Source organism: Pseudonaja textilis, chromosome 1 (assembly GCF_049901715.1).
Source record: "Pseudonaja textilis isolate UNSWEBS1 chromosome 1, rPseTex1.2, whole genome shotgun sequence".
NCBI classification, from domain to species: domain Eukaryota; kingdom Metazoa; phylum Chordata; class Lepidosauria; order Squamata; family Elapidae; genus Pseudonaja; species Pseudonaja textilis.
Window position 1 is genome coordinate 92913670 of NC_141990.1, and position 17765 is coordinate 92931434.

At 34.2% G+C, this 17765-nt stretch overlaps 1 protein-coding gene across 4 annotated transcripts in view; it reads right to left on the reverse strand.

Moving 5' to 3' along the window:
* RNF217 (ring finger protein 217) overlaps positions 1-17765 on the reverse strand; it is a 44877-nt gene that overhangs the window by 24225 nt on the left and 2887 nt on the right. For 2 of the 4 annotated variants that reach the window (XM_087941657.1, XM_087941661.1), the window contains exons 2-3: positions 3767-4000; positions 2810-2848 (exon numbers count right to left, since the gene is read on the reverse strand). In XM_087941657.1, the coding sequence (XP_087797783.1) occupies positions 2810-2848; positions 3767-4000 (273 nt within the window). The remainder of the gene's footprint in view (positions 1-2809; positions 2849-3766; positions 4001-17765) is intronic. The other 2 variants (XM_026705451.2, XM_026705452.2) reach the window with 1 other exon arrangement.

Consider the following 17765-nt stretch of genomic DNA (forward strand, 5'->3'; position numbering starts at 1 on the left):
TCTTCTTAGAAATTAGGTAACCAACTGGGTAATTATCCTTTCAACCTTGTCTTCTGCTTTTCCAAAATGCAATATTCTTTCCTTGGTGGGAGCTGTTCAGCTGTACTCTGCTTAACATTCAGCAACTTAAAAAAAGCAGCTGACCTTTGAAATATTAATAATCATATGTAAACATGACCTAGTTGAGCAAGTTGTGCTCTTAATGTTCAACCAAAACCTAGTTTTGCAACAGAGATATTTGGTCACTTGAACAATATGAGATAAATTTTAATATCAAATTAAACTTAGACATAAGCTGCTTGTAGAGCTATACCTGATAGTTCTTTATTATCATTAAACTGGCCAAGTATTTTTTAATGAATTGACAATGTGCATTTGCATAGAAAAAGTGCAAAATTTATAACCAATAAAACATTAAAGTAAAAGGAAATAACACTTACAGATTTATACTGCAAGCTTAACGTGTACTATATACTACAAAGTATTTTCTTTTTGGCTGTGTAGGAAACAGCTGGTATAATCTTACAAGATCAGCCACTGCAGAAATCTCCTCTATATGCAAAGAATGGTAAAACGTTTCAAAGAAAAATAGTAAATGGCTGTTATTTTTGATGTCAGCAAAACTGAATCCTTAAAAATCTTTCTGCAGAAGAAAAGCAAATCATATATATCAGTATAAAATAGAGATGTTTAAATCTGTGCAAACATTTATATTTTATATTGATATATATGATTCGCTTTTCTTCTGCAGAGATTTTTTAAGGATTCAGTTTTGCTGACATCAAAAATAAAAGCCATTTACTATCTTTCATTTCAACTGAAGGTTTAAGTTAGGTGTAGATACTGTGCCTTAGCATATGAAAGACCACTATTCAAAGTACCAAGTATCAACATCTTCTGGAAGACTCAGCAAAGATGTCGTAAGTTCTATTCCAGATTGTTTCAGTAGGTGTCTGCGAGCCAAGCAACTTTGCTAGTATACTCTATGGAACAGATGCCTATGCATGCACACACACACACAGCCTGGGAAAACCACTGAATCAAACACTTGATCCTTTATAAGGCTACAAATACTTTATAGTGCTATATAGAGTGCTTTATAAAGTGTATAGAGTGTTTGTACAACCTTACAGTTTATCTAATAGGATACAAAATCTAACTCAAAATATAACTTCTTGAATTGCTTATACCTTACAAAACTGACCAATGAAATCTTCATTGTATGTGTATTATATTATAATGTGTTCCTTCTCTACATCCTTACTACTGCTATCCATGTATTCCATGTCATACTCAATAAACCTAAGATTTAGCTTGGCTCCTCCAGATGATTTAGATTTAATTTTCCTCAACTCAATCAGCACAGTTAGTGATTAGGGAAACAAGTCTTGCAATATACAATATCCAGAGGGCACCAGATTGCCTATCCCCAAGGTTTTATGTGTGAAGACTTTCTTTTCCAACTGTGTTTCACATTGCTTTTTAACCTAGTATATCTGACAGGGTTGATGTTGTGTGTAAAAATGGGGGGAGAGGATGCTATATATGCTGACATGAGGACTGCACAGAAATCTACAAATTGCAATTCAAGCATACACCCAAACTCTCTGTAAATTTCAAGCCTTATTTTAGGAAAACAAGATACATCCACCCTAATGTCATACTGCCCAATTTTTTACACTGGATGTCGTTCACGAACAACTGACATGCAAATTTAATTTTGATTTTCTTAAAATATAATGGATTTCCAAAGGATAATTCCACAAAATAGTTCAGGTATCATGAGCTGAATAAATTATGGTCCAAAGCTCACAAGCATTTGTAGATTTTCTTAAATCAGAGTTGGTCATTATGTCCATAGTAACAAGTTACATATTTGCAAAGCATAGCAACTATTAGGAAGTTGGGGGGGGGGGGAAGCCTTTAAAGCAGCATTACTCAATGTGCTTGCCATATTGTCTAGACAGCAACAGAATAGAGAAGATTAGTTTAAGAAATGAAGGCAAGGGATGAGTAAGGATACAAGTCAATAACACATTCCTTTGAATCTGCTTTGTAATCCTTTCAATGCGATTTAAGAAAAACATAATTCAAGAGAGAATGTAGAATATAAAGTACATTAGTCCTAAAACAAAAATTAAGAATACAAAAAAGATACATTCATTAAATGCCCTGTATTATAAAAATATTTTCAAAAACTGCTTTTCCCAAGAACACTGAGCTTTTATCTAATTAATTGCTAGTTTTATATTATCAATATGATGAAATACTAAGATTATAAAATACAACCTAATAAATATATTAAAATGTAAACATTACGGTTGTACAGAGGTTCCAATTCAGTTCCAAAAAAATCCTTTTAGCGAATATGAGAACATTGTCTGAAACTTTTTAAAGCAGAGGCATCTTTTCCAAGGATCATGTGAATGTCCTGCTATATATTTCTGTAAATAGATTCAGTTGCTTTAAAAAGGGCTACATTTGTATTCCTGTACCATTTGAAAAACATTTTTGGAATATAAGGAATTATTTCCAGGTGATTTATATAACATTATTCATGTCTAAGTGTGTACCTATCAATAATAGTTAGTGAGAAGGCACTGGAACATTTAACTCTACTTAAACTGACATTGATAATCTCAATTTTGGTCAACCAACAAAAAAGTGGTGTTATGTAGAAGAAATCTTGATCACTTAATTTTTGATGGGGCTTCTACAAAGATCTATGTTGAAAAACAAGCTAGCAAAACGTCCTACATACCATCTGAGCATTTAAAAAAAAGAACCTTAAATATCAGTTAGTACTTACTGTATCCTTCTGGGAATGAATTATCTTCAACTGAATATTCTAAAATCAATGAGCATACCAATGTGTTTGAACCATGAGTTAATAATATATCAGAACCACATTAAATATTACAAGAAGAAAATTTGTTTACATTTCTCTACCACTCTCTAATTTGTAGTCCTGATCCTGTCGATCACTGAACCACTGATCCCAAATTTTGTTTTTACTATTATATAGTCTTTTAAATTACTCTAGCATTATTAAAAATAAAAGTCTAAGACAAAACTCTATGCTTATATTACTGATAATTCTTTTTATGTATGTACAATGTTATAATCTGGAATTCTGCACATGCAGTATCTTACCATGTATATTTTAGTATGTATTTTTCCAAAAATATTCTGCACATATAACAACCTATCTATTATTGCCCCATTATACTAAGCTTATATATCTGCATTCTTGTAGGTAAAATCTATTAAATACCTTATGGAATTTCATACCAAAGTGGCATGAAAAAATCAGAATAATCCCAAGAGGTAAAGTCCACCATGTACTTTGCGATGGTCAATTTCAGTGCAGTACCAAATCAAAAAAGTAAAGCTGGAAACTTTGTAAAATTCAGCTAGGTACTCATATAGTACAATACTTAAAATAAACATTGCAAAGACCACCAAATACTTCAGAGTGTAAAAACTGCCAAACTTCATAAAATATTGCAGGCCAGATGGCCATTTCCAAAAGTAGACAAAAAGACATAACAAACATAAGGATTAACATGGCATCTGACTAGTTAGTCCAGATAGATTAATTGTTGACTAATACTGGGTATGAAGCTACATATTTGTAGTCTAAAAACACAGCTTACATGAGATTCCAGTAAGAGAAGAAATCCCATTTAAATGCCCACCATATCCTGGCCTAATTTTGCTGCTCACACTCTGCCATTTAATCCATAACTTGTGTGAGCATGCTCACTTTGTACTTGTTCTCCATTCTGGTAGGGTTCGGAATATGACCTTTCCTCTTGAAGGTTGTAAAGTGCTTGCATTGAGGGCATGGCTTGGTGCCTGAGCCGATACGGCCAAGTTCCAGGAAGTATTTATATTTGATGATGTCATCATGTGGCAAGTTGAAGAGGATGGTGGTTTCATCCAGATGTTCATTGCACTCTGTAATCGGACATGGGATATCTGCTTGCCCCACCTGCACCTGCATATAAACAGAAGAACATGTTGATAAGGTAATGTGTCACAAAAGTAACCTCATAGAACTAAATTCATCTTTTAAGTGGATAGCTAGTCCTAGTCCTCACTTAATACTGTCCTTGTTCAGTCACCATTCAAAGTTCTGATGGGGTTGAAAACGTAATTTTATGACTAACCTTCACACTTATGACCATCATAGCATTCCCACAGTCATGTGATAGAGGACAGGTGTCAAACTCGATCGCATCATATGACATATTGCAATGCATCGTGACATTTTTTTGCCTTGGCAAAGCCAGGGTGGGCATGACCTGTGAGTAACGCATCTGGCCAGTGGCCCACCAGTTTGACACCCCTGTGATAGAAGTTTGGGTGCTTCACAACCATCAGGCATTTATGACCTTCACCATATCCTGCAATTACATGATCACCATTTGTGTGCTTCAAAGATAGCTTCCAACAAGCAAAGTCAACGGAGAAGCTAGCAAAAAAGTTTTAAGTTGGGTGCACAAGGTATCTTATTTATTGCATTGCTTAATGATGAAGCTGACAATCCCAATTGTGGTTATTAAATGAGGACTACCTGGTATAAGGCAATGGGGTTTAATTTAGAATCAATTTTATTGCATGTAAATACTATATTCATAAAATGAAAGGAAAAAAAAACAGAATCTATTAATATCATTATGGAATATTCTAATATAAGAATTAGAAGCTGTGGTCTCATAGAGTCCAGAAGTTGCTTGGCTCAACAAAACAACCAATGCTCAGAGATTGTGGGGAGGCTTAATTTGTTAACATTTAAGGACAACCTCTGCCCCCAACTTTGGGTAGACAATTTTAAAAAAAAACTCTGCCTAAAACATAAATTCAAATTCAAAATGAAAAATAAAGTTTTTAAATCTCTCATGTTTGCACAACTTAAATTTAAAAAAAAAAAAACCCTCAAGAATTATCAGCAATGCGGGCAAATTAATCTCTACTATGTAACAGTGAAAGCTAGATCTATCAAGTATATCTACATCCAGTGAAACAATGTAACAAAATTAGAAACGTGTATATAAAAGCCAAGAAAAGCCACAACAGACAATCGTGATAGAGGCTTAATCCAGGGCCTCAGGCTTGGTAACAAAAACCTTTCTTCAAGATCTTACAAAAAGGCCACCAAAGTCAGGGCAAGTCTCTAGGGCAATGATGTTTCAAATGGTAGGCACCAGATCATAAACAGATCTCTACCTGGGTCCCTATGATGGGATGTGGATATGACTTTGTGTGGTGGGGACGAAGAGAGAGCTCCTAGCTGCATAAAGGACAAAGAAAGAAACTCCGAAAGAATTTAATCAGTTTGTAAAAAGAGGGTGAGAGATTTGAACTTTCGACTTAGAAGATTTTAAAAATGTAAAATAAAACAGAATTAGCTCATTATGTTTCCTGTCCAGTCTACCTAGAAAGGCTGACCAGTCCCACTAGATGACAGCACTTGATGGAATCGGACCATACCTCTCTTACTGGATGTTTAAAAAACAGGTTGAGGAGTCTCACAAGCCTTAAAATGCTTATTTTAGGATTTATTCTATTATGAGTATTTATGCTTCAACTACCATATGTTATTTTGACCCAATTAAAATAAATGGGAAGAGATAAATGAAAAAAGTAGAAAAACAGAGGGTATCAAATCAATTTGTAAGAAAAAAAAGCATTTGATTTCAATTAATTCCATATTTGTATTCCTCCTTTGTCTCTCACACACAAATACTTTCAGCTAAGGCAGACAATAACTTAAAATAATTATAAAAAGAATAAATTGGAAATAATTGGAAAAAAATCTGGAGAGTTTTAGAAAAATATTCTCAAATATTACCAGTATATGTATGTTAAATAATCTATATATATTTTACCTTATTCAATTGGTGTTTTATTACTCTAATCTAAATAAATGAATTATTTTTTATATAAATGAATGAAGCATTCATATATTGTAATACAAATATTTATATTTCAATTACCATATATGAGCATTTCATTTTGACCAGATAAAAATAAATGGCAAAAGAGATAAATCTTACTCAACCTATCAACCTATTAATCATAGGCAATATTTCTTTATTTTGAGCCCAAGTCAGGCCAGGCGTAGGAGAAATTAGCATCATTACAAAGAAAAGAAGGTAAGATTGTACAGGACTCTATCTCCTTTAAATCTTAACTTCAAAAAATCTAGTTATGAAACTTTTAAAATAATTACTTGTAAGTTTAAAAAAAATGCATTGTGAGTTCAGTATGAAACAATGATACAAAGACTGCGCCACTACAATATTGTATCCAACTATTTAGCTGTAAAATGTGGTTAATGATTAGGTTTGCAATATTATAAAACAATAGCAATAGCATTTATAGACTTATACAGGTAGTCCTCAACTTACAACAGTCCATTTAATGACCGTTCAAAGTTACATCACTGAAAAAAGTGATTTATGATAATTTTTCACACTTACAACCTTTGTAGCATCCCTATGATCATGTGATCAAAATTCATATGCTTGGCAACTGGTTCATACTTAAGAATGTTCCTGTGTCCCAAGGTCATGTGATCATCATTTGCACTCTTTTGACAAACAAAATCAATGGGGAAGACAGATTCACTTAACAACTATGTTACTAACTTATCAACTGCAATGATTCACTGAACAACTGTGGCAGGACAGGTCGTAAAATGGGGCAAAAATCACTTAACGAAAGTTTTTACTAACAACAGAAATTTTGGACTCAATTGTGGTTGTAAGTCAAGGACTACCTGTTTACCACTTCACAGTGCTTTACAGCCCTCTCTAAGCAGTTTACAGAGTCAGCATGGGTCCTCATTTTACCATCCTCGAAAGGATCTGGGTCCTCATTTACCATCCTCGGAAGGATGGAAGGCTGAGTCAAACTTGAGCCTCTCAGAATCAAACTCCTGGAGCGAGAAGTGAGTTAGCCTGCAGTGCTGCATTCTAAGCATGGCTCAATGTATAAAGTATATGCATCACACTAGCAAGAACTTGTTTTAAATTGGCCTGGTTTCTTCCTAATTTAAAATTGTTGATTTAAATCAGCATGAGTCCACCAAAGCTTTAGGTGCAGCACCCAGAGACTTCAAATATCCACTATCAAAATATAATGTGACAACAGCACAAAATAATTATGGGAAGTAATTAGGTTGATAACGTTATAGGTCTTTGCAATAATTAGGGTCGGTTCAAAAGACAATTCGCATGCATGGAAATACAGCAACTGCCTGCATATCATTAAAGTGGATGTGCTGATTTTCCAGGTCTGCCATTTTCTGGGAGGCAGAGTCAGATATTTTTTTTTCTTGTTTTCCTCCCCAAAAGCTAGGTACGTCTTATGGCCTGGAGCGTCTTACAGTGCAAAAAATATGGTAAATGTCCAAACTATTCAAGCATGCAATTTTAATACAAAAATAAATTATTTGAAGACCAAAGTAAGGTTCAAAACTACCAAATGTATTATATGAAATAATACCATATGGAAACTTTACTTACATACTGTTTTAAGTACCTTAAAGTATACTGATATTTCAGAAGCAAAAACTATTTTAAAAAATCTTTAAAAACAGGAATCATGAGCAAATTGAGTGAGACACTAATAAGAGATTAGTTTCACACATCCCCATCTATCCACTATTGTCTATATAAAGCTGAGTTTAGAGAAAACTAACTATATATTATTTAAAAGCAAGTATCCTGCTAAACACTTGCAATAAAGTATCTGCCCTGTAATATTTAGACCACTATGTATTATGTCAGCATACCAAAATGTGTTGAAAAGTCACAATATTTAGATACATTCATTTAACATCTGGGTTACAGAGCTCTTTGGGGCTGAGGATCATACTAATTTTGGAATGGGGTCATGGGATCAAAAACCAAAAATAGGCTGAAGATAAAAATGTTATTTAATTTCGAATTAGAATTAAATATAGATTTAATTTAATATTAGTATTGGGATATTCCTGATGCATTTTATAGTTCTCATTTTTAAAATCACATTTTAAAAATGCAGTTTGGCAACAATTTTTGGAAGGGCTTTAGGGGCCACACCCAACCTTTGGGACCCATATAGCGCCCTAGAGATGTCATAATGTACATTTTTGCTTCACATTATAGCATTTAGAGAGGAATGTATCAGGTTCCACAGCTAGAATTGCCAGATAATCAGTCAAACAGGAGTGATAATAGCACTAATACTTCATATACAATTTAATATTAATGCAGTAATCTCTACAGGTGTGGTAACAGTAAATTACTTGTCAGTCACTACACACACACACACACACAGAGACACTCACATGTACGCACATATGCACACATACACCATAAGCCAGACAAGAAACACAGCTAGATGTAGTAATTCTACTTTATTGTGAGGCTACATTGATAGAATCTTCCAAGTACACCACTTTTAACCATTTGAACAATTAGGGTGGGTCCTTCCTAATGTTCTATTGGGGAGGGAGTTCCTGCATCTCTTGTCTGATCATTTCCTAGACAGCATCTCTTCCCCATTTTTCCCCAAGGTCATCTACACATTCCATTACTGCTACAGAAATCAATGAGTATGTAGATCCATTAAAGCAGCAGTCATCAATAAAGCATGCTTTATTCTGCTGGAGTTGCAATTCCCACATAACATGGCAACCCCAACACAATTGTAAGGTGATAGCTTGGGGAAGGTTGCAATAGTATCAGCTGTATTTAAAATTCGAGTGCAAGGTAAATTAATTCAATGATCAGAATATAAATTAGTGGTAAGAGACAGTGAGTCACCACTGTCTGAATGTTCCCCTTGCTAGGATTCCCTCGTGTCTAGTTTATCAAGAAGCAAAACATCCTTTCAGTTAAAATAGTTCTTGCAGATGCAACTGGCAACAAAATTTCTTTCTGCTGTAACTATTTTATTATTTTCTCCTTAGAAATTTTGTTTCCATGGAATGTGTCTAAATCCAAAATCAAAATTATTTGAATAGCAACTTTGATTTCTTTGTTTTCTTTTCAATACAATTTAACACTGGAAACTGATTTTGAAACACAGAAAATATATCTTCCAATCTTATTATCTATCCCCTCATCTACAGATGAAGCATATGTTATTTTATTTAGCACAGCATAAATATTTCTCATTTATTATATTTTCATAGCTTAAAGAACCCAACTTGGAATAGTACCACTCTTCTGAAATTTAATTAAAATTCAATCTGCTTCCAAACTTGAGACATAAAAACTTAATACTGTTTATCATAACTATAAAGTAATGTGAAAGTAGAACCTGTAAATTCTTTAATTCAATATTTGTAAAGAACTTCCCTTCCTATATTATCCCAAAATTTTAAATATTCTGCACCAGACTGAGTACCAGTTCCAAAATGTCTTCATCTAAAAAAACATTTTAATACAGAAGTTGAAATCATAAAATGTTCATCTAACATGAAACATCCTCACTTCTGTAGAATGTAGAATTATTCCAAAGAGAGCTTTTAGGAACACATATTGTATCATTTCAGTAACTGAAACTTATTTGGCAAAAAGTTAACACGCTGAGATTTAAATGCCAAGCAAGCAATTTCTGAATTAATGCATATCCTCTTAATGAAGCAAACAACATTTTGGTTGTGTTATTACTTTGGGGACATAACCACAATCATCCTTGGATTAAGGACAGACAGACTTGAAAGAATGAACCGGTTTCCTCAGACAACCAATTCTGCATGGAATGAAATGGCTGAAAATAATTAGATAAATACAGTGTAATTTATTTTTTCTGAATCCTTATAGGAAAAGGAAAAACATTACTTTCTTTTTTTTAATGTCTAAGCAACTTGACAAGTCCTATATTAAAAGCACCTGAAGTGAAACGAAGTAGGGGAGTCAATGATTACTAAATGCTTGGAACCTTCCCCAAACAAACACATCAGACAAGAATATTGGAAAATATTATTTTTAAACAGAACTAAATTAACTGAAACAAATTTCTGAAGTAGAAGCAATTTAATACATTTTACATCAAGCTTCCCTTATTGCTGAAAAGCCATACCTAGAAGGAAACAAGCAACTTTTATAAACAGCCATCATCCATTGCTTTTGCCTTGTAGCAATTGTATTAAATGATAAAGATTTAAAGAACACTGGGTTTCTTAAAATAGAAAGAGTGACTACTTTTATTGGATTTGCGACAGTTTAGGATTCTGAGTGTAGAGTTTCTACTCAGCATAAAAAGATACAAAAAGAAAAAAGAAAACAATACAACATATAATTTTATAATAAAACTAAGGGTTAGGGATAAAATACAATCAACTAGTCATAATTAACTACTTTAAAGTTGAAGGAAAAATATAATCAGTTTAACTAGCAATGTCTTCCTAAAATGCCAAAAGGAAAGGTTATCATTTGAAGAAAAGGCTGTATCACAGGAAGGTGCTCCAGCTTGTTCCCTCAGGGGAACAGTATATCTTAGAAAAACTTCCAACTTATAAGTCAAGTCAATACAGTAGAGACCAACCGAGTCCAGAGTTATTGTGGCAAACTGCTCTGGAGTTGAATGGGTTACAAATCCAGAGCCACACCATCCCAAAGGAGTTAAGACTCAATCTATCTCTGCCTTTCCAGGCCCAAGCAACCTGCAAGTATCTGCACAGATTTCAATGGTATTATCTTACGTACTGAAAATACCTAAGCCCATGCTTAGGAGAAGAATGACTTCATTTCATAACAGTGAAGCCTATAACTTTCTCTCCATCATGATCAACTGGAGCCACCCCTGTTGGAATCATTGTTGAACAGTGCCTCCCATTCCAAATCCTTGGTGGAAAATCAGAAGGATTCCATAATTGACAGTATGGAAGGACAATGAGAGAGATCAACAGCACTAGGAGCATCACATTTCCCCTATCTGGTTACCCACAATGCAAACAATGTTATCTCTGTACTGTGGCCAAGCTTGAAATCTGACTAAATTGAGTCTGATTTCTCCATGGCTCTCTAAATGGCAGTCCCATGACTTTCTTAACAACCTTCCCTAAAAAAGAAGGTTGAAACCATAAGTTTCCAGGATGTCCATGTAAATGCAATAGAAGCACCTATTGCTTCCTTCAGGGAGGATGACCACTCCCTCTACTTAGCAATGCATTTATTGCCACCCCAATATAAGTTCCTAGCACCTCCCCAGAGACATTCACCAACTAGGAAGGGAAAAAATCCAGACTACATGCAATGCTGCAATCCACCTTGTCCAATTCCTTGGATAATACAGAATCAAACTCCTCACAGTTAATCTGTTAAGATATAGTCTCAGACACTACCGCTGAATTTGCTCAGCTGACATCAAACTCCAAGCAAACCCAAGTGATTTTGTCCTCCTAAGAAATTGACCTCAATGGCCTTCCAGACCATTCTTAACCATCCTTTTCAGCAACCAGTTAAATATCACAGTGGAAATGTCATTATAGTCTCAGAAAACTCTTCAAGTGAGTCTGGAAACCGCATATTGCCATTGGATTACTTTTGGATAATGAACTTCCAACTTTTCATGTACCCGTATTAAATTACAAGTTTCCAACCACAACATTTTAGCTATATAGCATAATAGACCATAAGTGGTGTGGTTGGCAAGCTAAATATGTCTTTTTAAAATTAGGGTAACCCACCAAGTACAATCATGGCTTAATGTGCCTCTTCTTTTTCATTTAATGCCAGCAATGTTTTTAAAATGGTATTTGCTATGTTATTGAATCAAATAAGAAACAGCAAACAAGGGAAAAAAATGACTATTAACATTTTAAAAATCCCTTTCAAAATTGGCCTTGGTCCAACCCATTTTGGAATGTGGTAATTATACTGATGTTGGAAGTTCTGCAATAAACCATTCATAGTTGAAACTATCCTGTGATGGATTATATAGCTTGGAATTATCAGTCAACAAAACCCAGGAGCAGAGGGGTTTGGGAAAGCTAGTGTATACTAGAATCACCTCTAGGTGAGATGGGCAGCATATAAATTTCACAACTAGATAAATAAAATACTAAGAATACTGCTTAACAAAGCAGTCATTGTTCAAACAAGTATGTATGGTAGAAAGAGGAGTAATTTTTGTGGAAAAGGTCTCTCTCTCTTGCATTGAGCAAGGCCTATATTCACCAGCAGAAAAAGGGATAAAGGTGATCCTTGAGTTATAACTTGTTGTAACTGATCAAAGTTACAACAGTATTGAGAAATGTGACTTATGACCATTTTTCAGAGTTACAACTTTTGCAGCATCTCCATGATCATGTGATCAAAATTCAGGGGCTTGGCCACTGGTTCATATTTATGACTGAATCCCAAGATCATGTGATCACCTTTTGCAAACTTCTCCCAACCAAAGTCAGTGGAGAAGCCAGGTTTATTTAACAACCAACTACAGTGATTCACTTAACAACTGTGGCAAGAAAAGTCATAAAATGGGGCAAAACGTACTTAACAAATGTCTCATTTAACAACAGAAATTTTGGGCTCAATTGTGGTCATAAGTTGAGGACTACCTATATTACATTTGAATCTTCAAACCTGTCTTCCGTCAATTCAGTAAGAGCCCGCTATAAAAAACTGTGGTTAATTATCACTAAAAAGAACATGATAGCTAACACTATGGTAGTTCCTTTAATAGCACTGCTTCTGAAGAAATCTCAACCATTTCATTTAAAATTGCACCCCATATAAATCATTCCAAAAAGAATCAAACACAAAAACAGTAAGGCTAGGGGGTATGTCAAGCACTAAAGTTAGTGGTAAGTTAGACTGCATTTGGTCTCTATACTCCATCTGGTTTGAAGTGGCTCCAGTTTGACTGAAATATCATGACTCCAAAAAAAGCACAACTTCTGTATAAGAAGGTAATTCTTCAGATTCAATGTAATTGCAACTCAAAATTGCTGGAAACTCAATTTTAAAAGCCTATGCAGTCCATATAGTGCAAAATATTTTGAATTGAGCCATCACAGCACACTCTGAACAGTCTATTGAACACAAGGCATCATTGTATAGAAAACATATGGACACACACAGTGTGTGTTTTCCATAGAGTGCATGGATATCAAGCATTCAACAGCATTCACAGATCTAGTATTACCAGTCTTTTAGGGAAGGAAGACTTGTGCAGCTTCAAGAATTATTGGAACAGATCTTTAAAAATGCTGTGTAAATGCAGTGAAGTACCTTAACACTTCATAGCATACATTTTAATTAATATCTGGGGCCTATTAATGCACACATTTATGTAATCGATTGAATCCCCAGATGCCCTGAAGTTTGCTTGGTAAATTTGGCCAGTTGTTCTTCTTGCCTTAAAGTAACACACCGAAATAACACCTTAAATTTATATGCTGTATATTCATATGCTCTTAAGGTAGTAGTTGTTGAAACATTTAGAAATAAAGAAGCAACAGAAAACAACACAAAAACAACAGCAATTCATGTAATACCCAAGGTAATTCATAGAGCTATCTTGATCCAATGACTATAAAGGACTATAATCTATAACTTGATAAGGGAAAGAAAGTAAAGCACAGCAGGAAAACACTTCATATATTGCATATGGCTGGAAATTAAAAAGGCCAATATATTTGCATTTTTTGTCATTACCCAAGCCTTATACACAAACAATTTAATAAAAAAACCATTAAAGTTCAGTTAATAATTGGCTGGAAAAATTCTACTGAAGGTGTGACTCAGCTTACTCAAAATGATGCCTATTTTTGCCTGGTGACTCCATAGGCTCCTATCTCCAGCTGCTCATTATTTGTCTGACATTACTGTAGTGTCATACTATTCTTTCAGTTCATTAACAGCATGCAGTATATGTTGTGGTTCGCTGGCAGCTGGCAGAGGTATTGGACAGTGAGGACGAAAGGGAACCAGTCAGGGAGTCTGGCGAGGACTTGGACGAGGGTCCTGCATCTGATGCAGGGATGGGGTCAGGACAATCTGAGAGTGGGGCGCTGCCTTTGGAGCTTTTGGAGTCTGGCAGCAGCGAAGCAGAGGAGCCTGGGGAGCCTGTTCCCAGTGTGCATGTGCGCAGAGCTGCTAAAAGGCGAGAGCAGCTGATACAGAAGGGGCGACTTGGGAGTAAGGCTGGAAGGTGATTGCCCTTCCCATAAGGGATAAAAGTTAGTCCTCAATGATGAAGAGCTTTGCAGGAAGCAAAGCAATTCAGTAATCCCCATGTCCTTCTTGAAGCTCTGTAGTCTGGTCAGTTTTTTCTAGGTTTTGGGTTGGTTTATGTTAGCCTGAGTTGGACATCTGTTTCCTGGCAACATTCAACAGCACTAAAAAGCATGCTCTTACCTGGAGGAACTGTGTCTAATGAGTTTTGGCTGGGAATGCAAGTAATTTCCAGAGTCACATTAAAAAAGGTTTTACTTTAAATTCAGTTTGTGTTTTATCAAGTTTGATGAAGCCTGGATCAGAACAGTATACAGTGTTTAATAAATTTAAATCTGAATAAATTTTCTTGTAAAGTTCAGTTGATATTCTTTGCACCTGTATTTGAAATTACAAGTTACTTGGGAATAAACTGTATTCTGTACAACAACGTATATATCATGTAATGAATCTAATGTAACACATTACATGGAATTTTATTACAAATAATTAGTTCAAATTTTTAATATAGCAAGGAATACTCTGTACACATTTCTTGTTATTCCAGCCTAGTGGAATTATGATAAAATATTTGAATTCTTTGATATATATACAGGTAGTCCTCAACTTACAACATTTCAGTCATCATTCAAGGTTACAACCATTTTTCACAGTTATGACCTGTGCAACATCTCTAGGTCATGTGATCTAAATTCAGATGCTTGGCAGCTGTTCATATTTATGACATTGCAGTATCCTGGAGTCACATGATTTCATTTTGCAACCTTGTCAAGCAAAGTCAATGAGGAAGCCAGATTCATTTAACAACCGAGTTACTAACTTATCAACGGCAGTGATTCACTTAACAATTGTGGCAAGAATGGTTGGCAAAATGGGGCAAAACTCACTTAATGTTTCACTTAACAACAGAAATTTTGGGCTCAATTGAGGTTGTTAGTCAAGGACTACTATAGTTGGAAAAATTAAGCCTATTATTATTAAACAAAGTGTGCACAATTCACACGCACACACAAAACACAGAAATGTTTCTGGTGACACAGTCATTAGTCAGCGGCAGAACTGGAAAGTGAATATTTTTCCTTAAAAAATCTTACAAAATTTGATTAAAGAGTGAAGCAGTTTGAAAATGTTTGCCAAAGATAAGAGTTGGACATTTCCCCCCATCACTTGACATAATCCTGAAGACTGAAGCAGCTTTAAATTACTTCTAGCTGAGATAGAAGTACATTCTATTCTTCTCACCAGAAATATCTAAAGAAAAGATTAAGAACATTCTTGCCGTAACATCCATTCCTTATTCAGTCGCTATACCTAAGGCATACAAGGGTCAATTCATTGCAGGCACCATGTAGGTTCACATGTTAGATTAAGCTCAACTGTTCAACTGTATTTTGTTGAAACAAAAATACAATTGCCTGGTTTCACACATGGTCTTAAGCCTGTCAAACACAATAATAGCTGGATGAGCATAAAATGCTATGCCTAAAGCAAACAAATAAAATTATGGCTTATTATGATGTCGCATTTTCTTATTGTATATTATTTGCCTTGTATTAATTTGCCAGTTGTTTCCTATTATTTGGTTGAAGACAGCACATGACCAACCCATGTTTTGAAGTATACTGCTTATATAATGTTATCATGCAAGATATTTCCTATTTCCTGGCCAGGCTATGCTGAAGGAGCTGCTGCAATTTTGTGTATCAAAAATGAGTCAAGACTCAATTGCTTTATACATACAGTTTCACCCTACCTAAACTAGCATGCATTTGTTCTACAGAAAACAACAAAGCCAAGACCTGGGCTACACACAATGCACATCATGATTTTCATATATATTTTTTTAAAAAACACATTTTTGTGTAATTATTTAGTATATTTACCCATTAAACAAACATTTGCTCAGGATTTTGCAAAGTGAGAACCTATGACACCAATTGTCCAAAACAATATGCGTTACTGTGGGTCACTATGACCTTGATTCAGTGTTTCTAGTATTCAAAAATACTTCAAGCCCAGCCCCATTTCAAGGGTCTTCAAGCGATCAAATTCAGATATGCCATCTCAACAGATTGTCTCCTAGTTTAAGTACCTTAAAAGTAATTGTTTGTCACTTCTGATGCCAAAAAAAGCAATCTTATTCAGTTCAATTTATTATTATTGGAGTAAAGACATATACCATTAAGATTTGGACTAAGTGAAAGCTTGATACTTAGCTAAAACCAACATCTGTGTATATATATATATATATATATATATATATATATATATATATATATATATATATATATATATATATATATATATATATATATACATTGTATATACAATTGTATATATATATACAATTGTATATATATATATACAATTAATAATTATTAATAATAATAAATATATATATAGTTCTACACAGTGGTATGAGTTTTAATTGACATTCATCAGTAACTGATAGCCCCCTTTCCCCAATTAGTATTTTAAATGTTTTATTGTGCTTTCTGGATTATGGCAAACACCTCTCTGTACTTTCTAGAGCAAAGAAAGTCATAAATGATAAACAATGTAACTTTGACCTATTCCCAGAGATGTTGTAACATGGAAGGAATAAATATGAAGCTTTCGGAACATGTTATATACTATTTTTAACTTTCCTTCAGCGTAAGAACTTACTAAGTGCCAGGAGTATAGTAAACATACAACTACATTATATAAGCACACAATAACTATTTTCCATTGTCTACAAAAAAATGAAATAAAATTCCTTTTTATAATTCAGATGTTTGTGTGTATCTGTTTAAAATTAAAATCAAACACAAAAAGATTTTTTCAAGATAAATCTTGGTCAACTGCTTGGAATAATGTCACTAATATCTCAAAATTGCCCAGTTTCCTCAGCCTCTGAGGGAATTGGGAAAACAAATATTACTGGGAAATTTTATAGAATAAAACGAGGAAGTGTGCCTTTCAGTACCAGCAAGTCAACATTCCACCTATCCTGAAAGACCTGAATTTTCTATCAAGTTAAGTAAAAAACAAACTTTTTCAAAAGAGGAGCATCAAGACAAGCAACAAAACAAAACAAAAATGTTAGCACCAAAGCTAAGTATAGGATTTCATTTTTACTGGAACAAGAGAGCAAAGCCTCATATAAATGTAAAATATTAAATAACCTTTTGTTCAATTTCATATCCCAATGACTCAGTTTAAAGATACCACAAAAATGTAGTCATAAAGAGAACAGCTTTTTTGTCAATCATATAGATAAAGCTGATGAAGTGCCTCAGATTCTTTGATGTAAATAGGGAAGTGGAATTCAACTTCTTTATAGACTGTTAGATCATTTAACCACATCACTCTTACATAGCTTGCTCCTACATCATAGAACTATTAACATATTTAAAAAATCTTTTCTCTTACCCTCTTTTCTCTCTGCATTTTGTCTGAAGATTCTTTTATTTCTGATCATTGTAATAGTAGTATTTTCAGATGAATAGAAAATATAAGACCTTCAAATACATTGATACATATAAAAAATAGAAATAAATGATCACTTTGGTCTTTAAACATTCTTTTTGAATATAACAA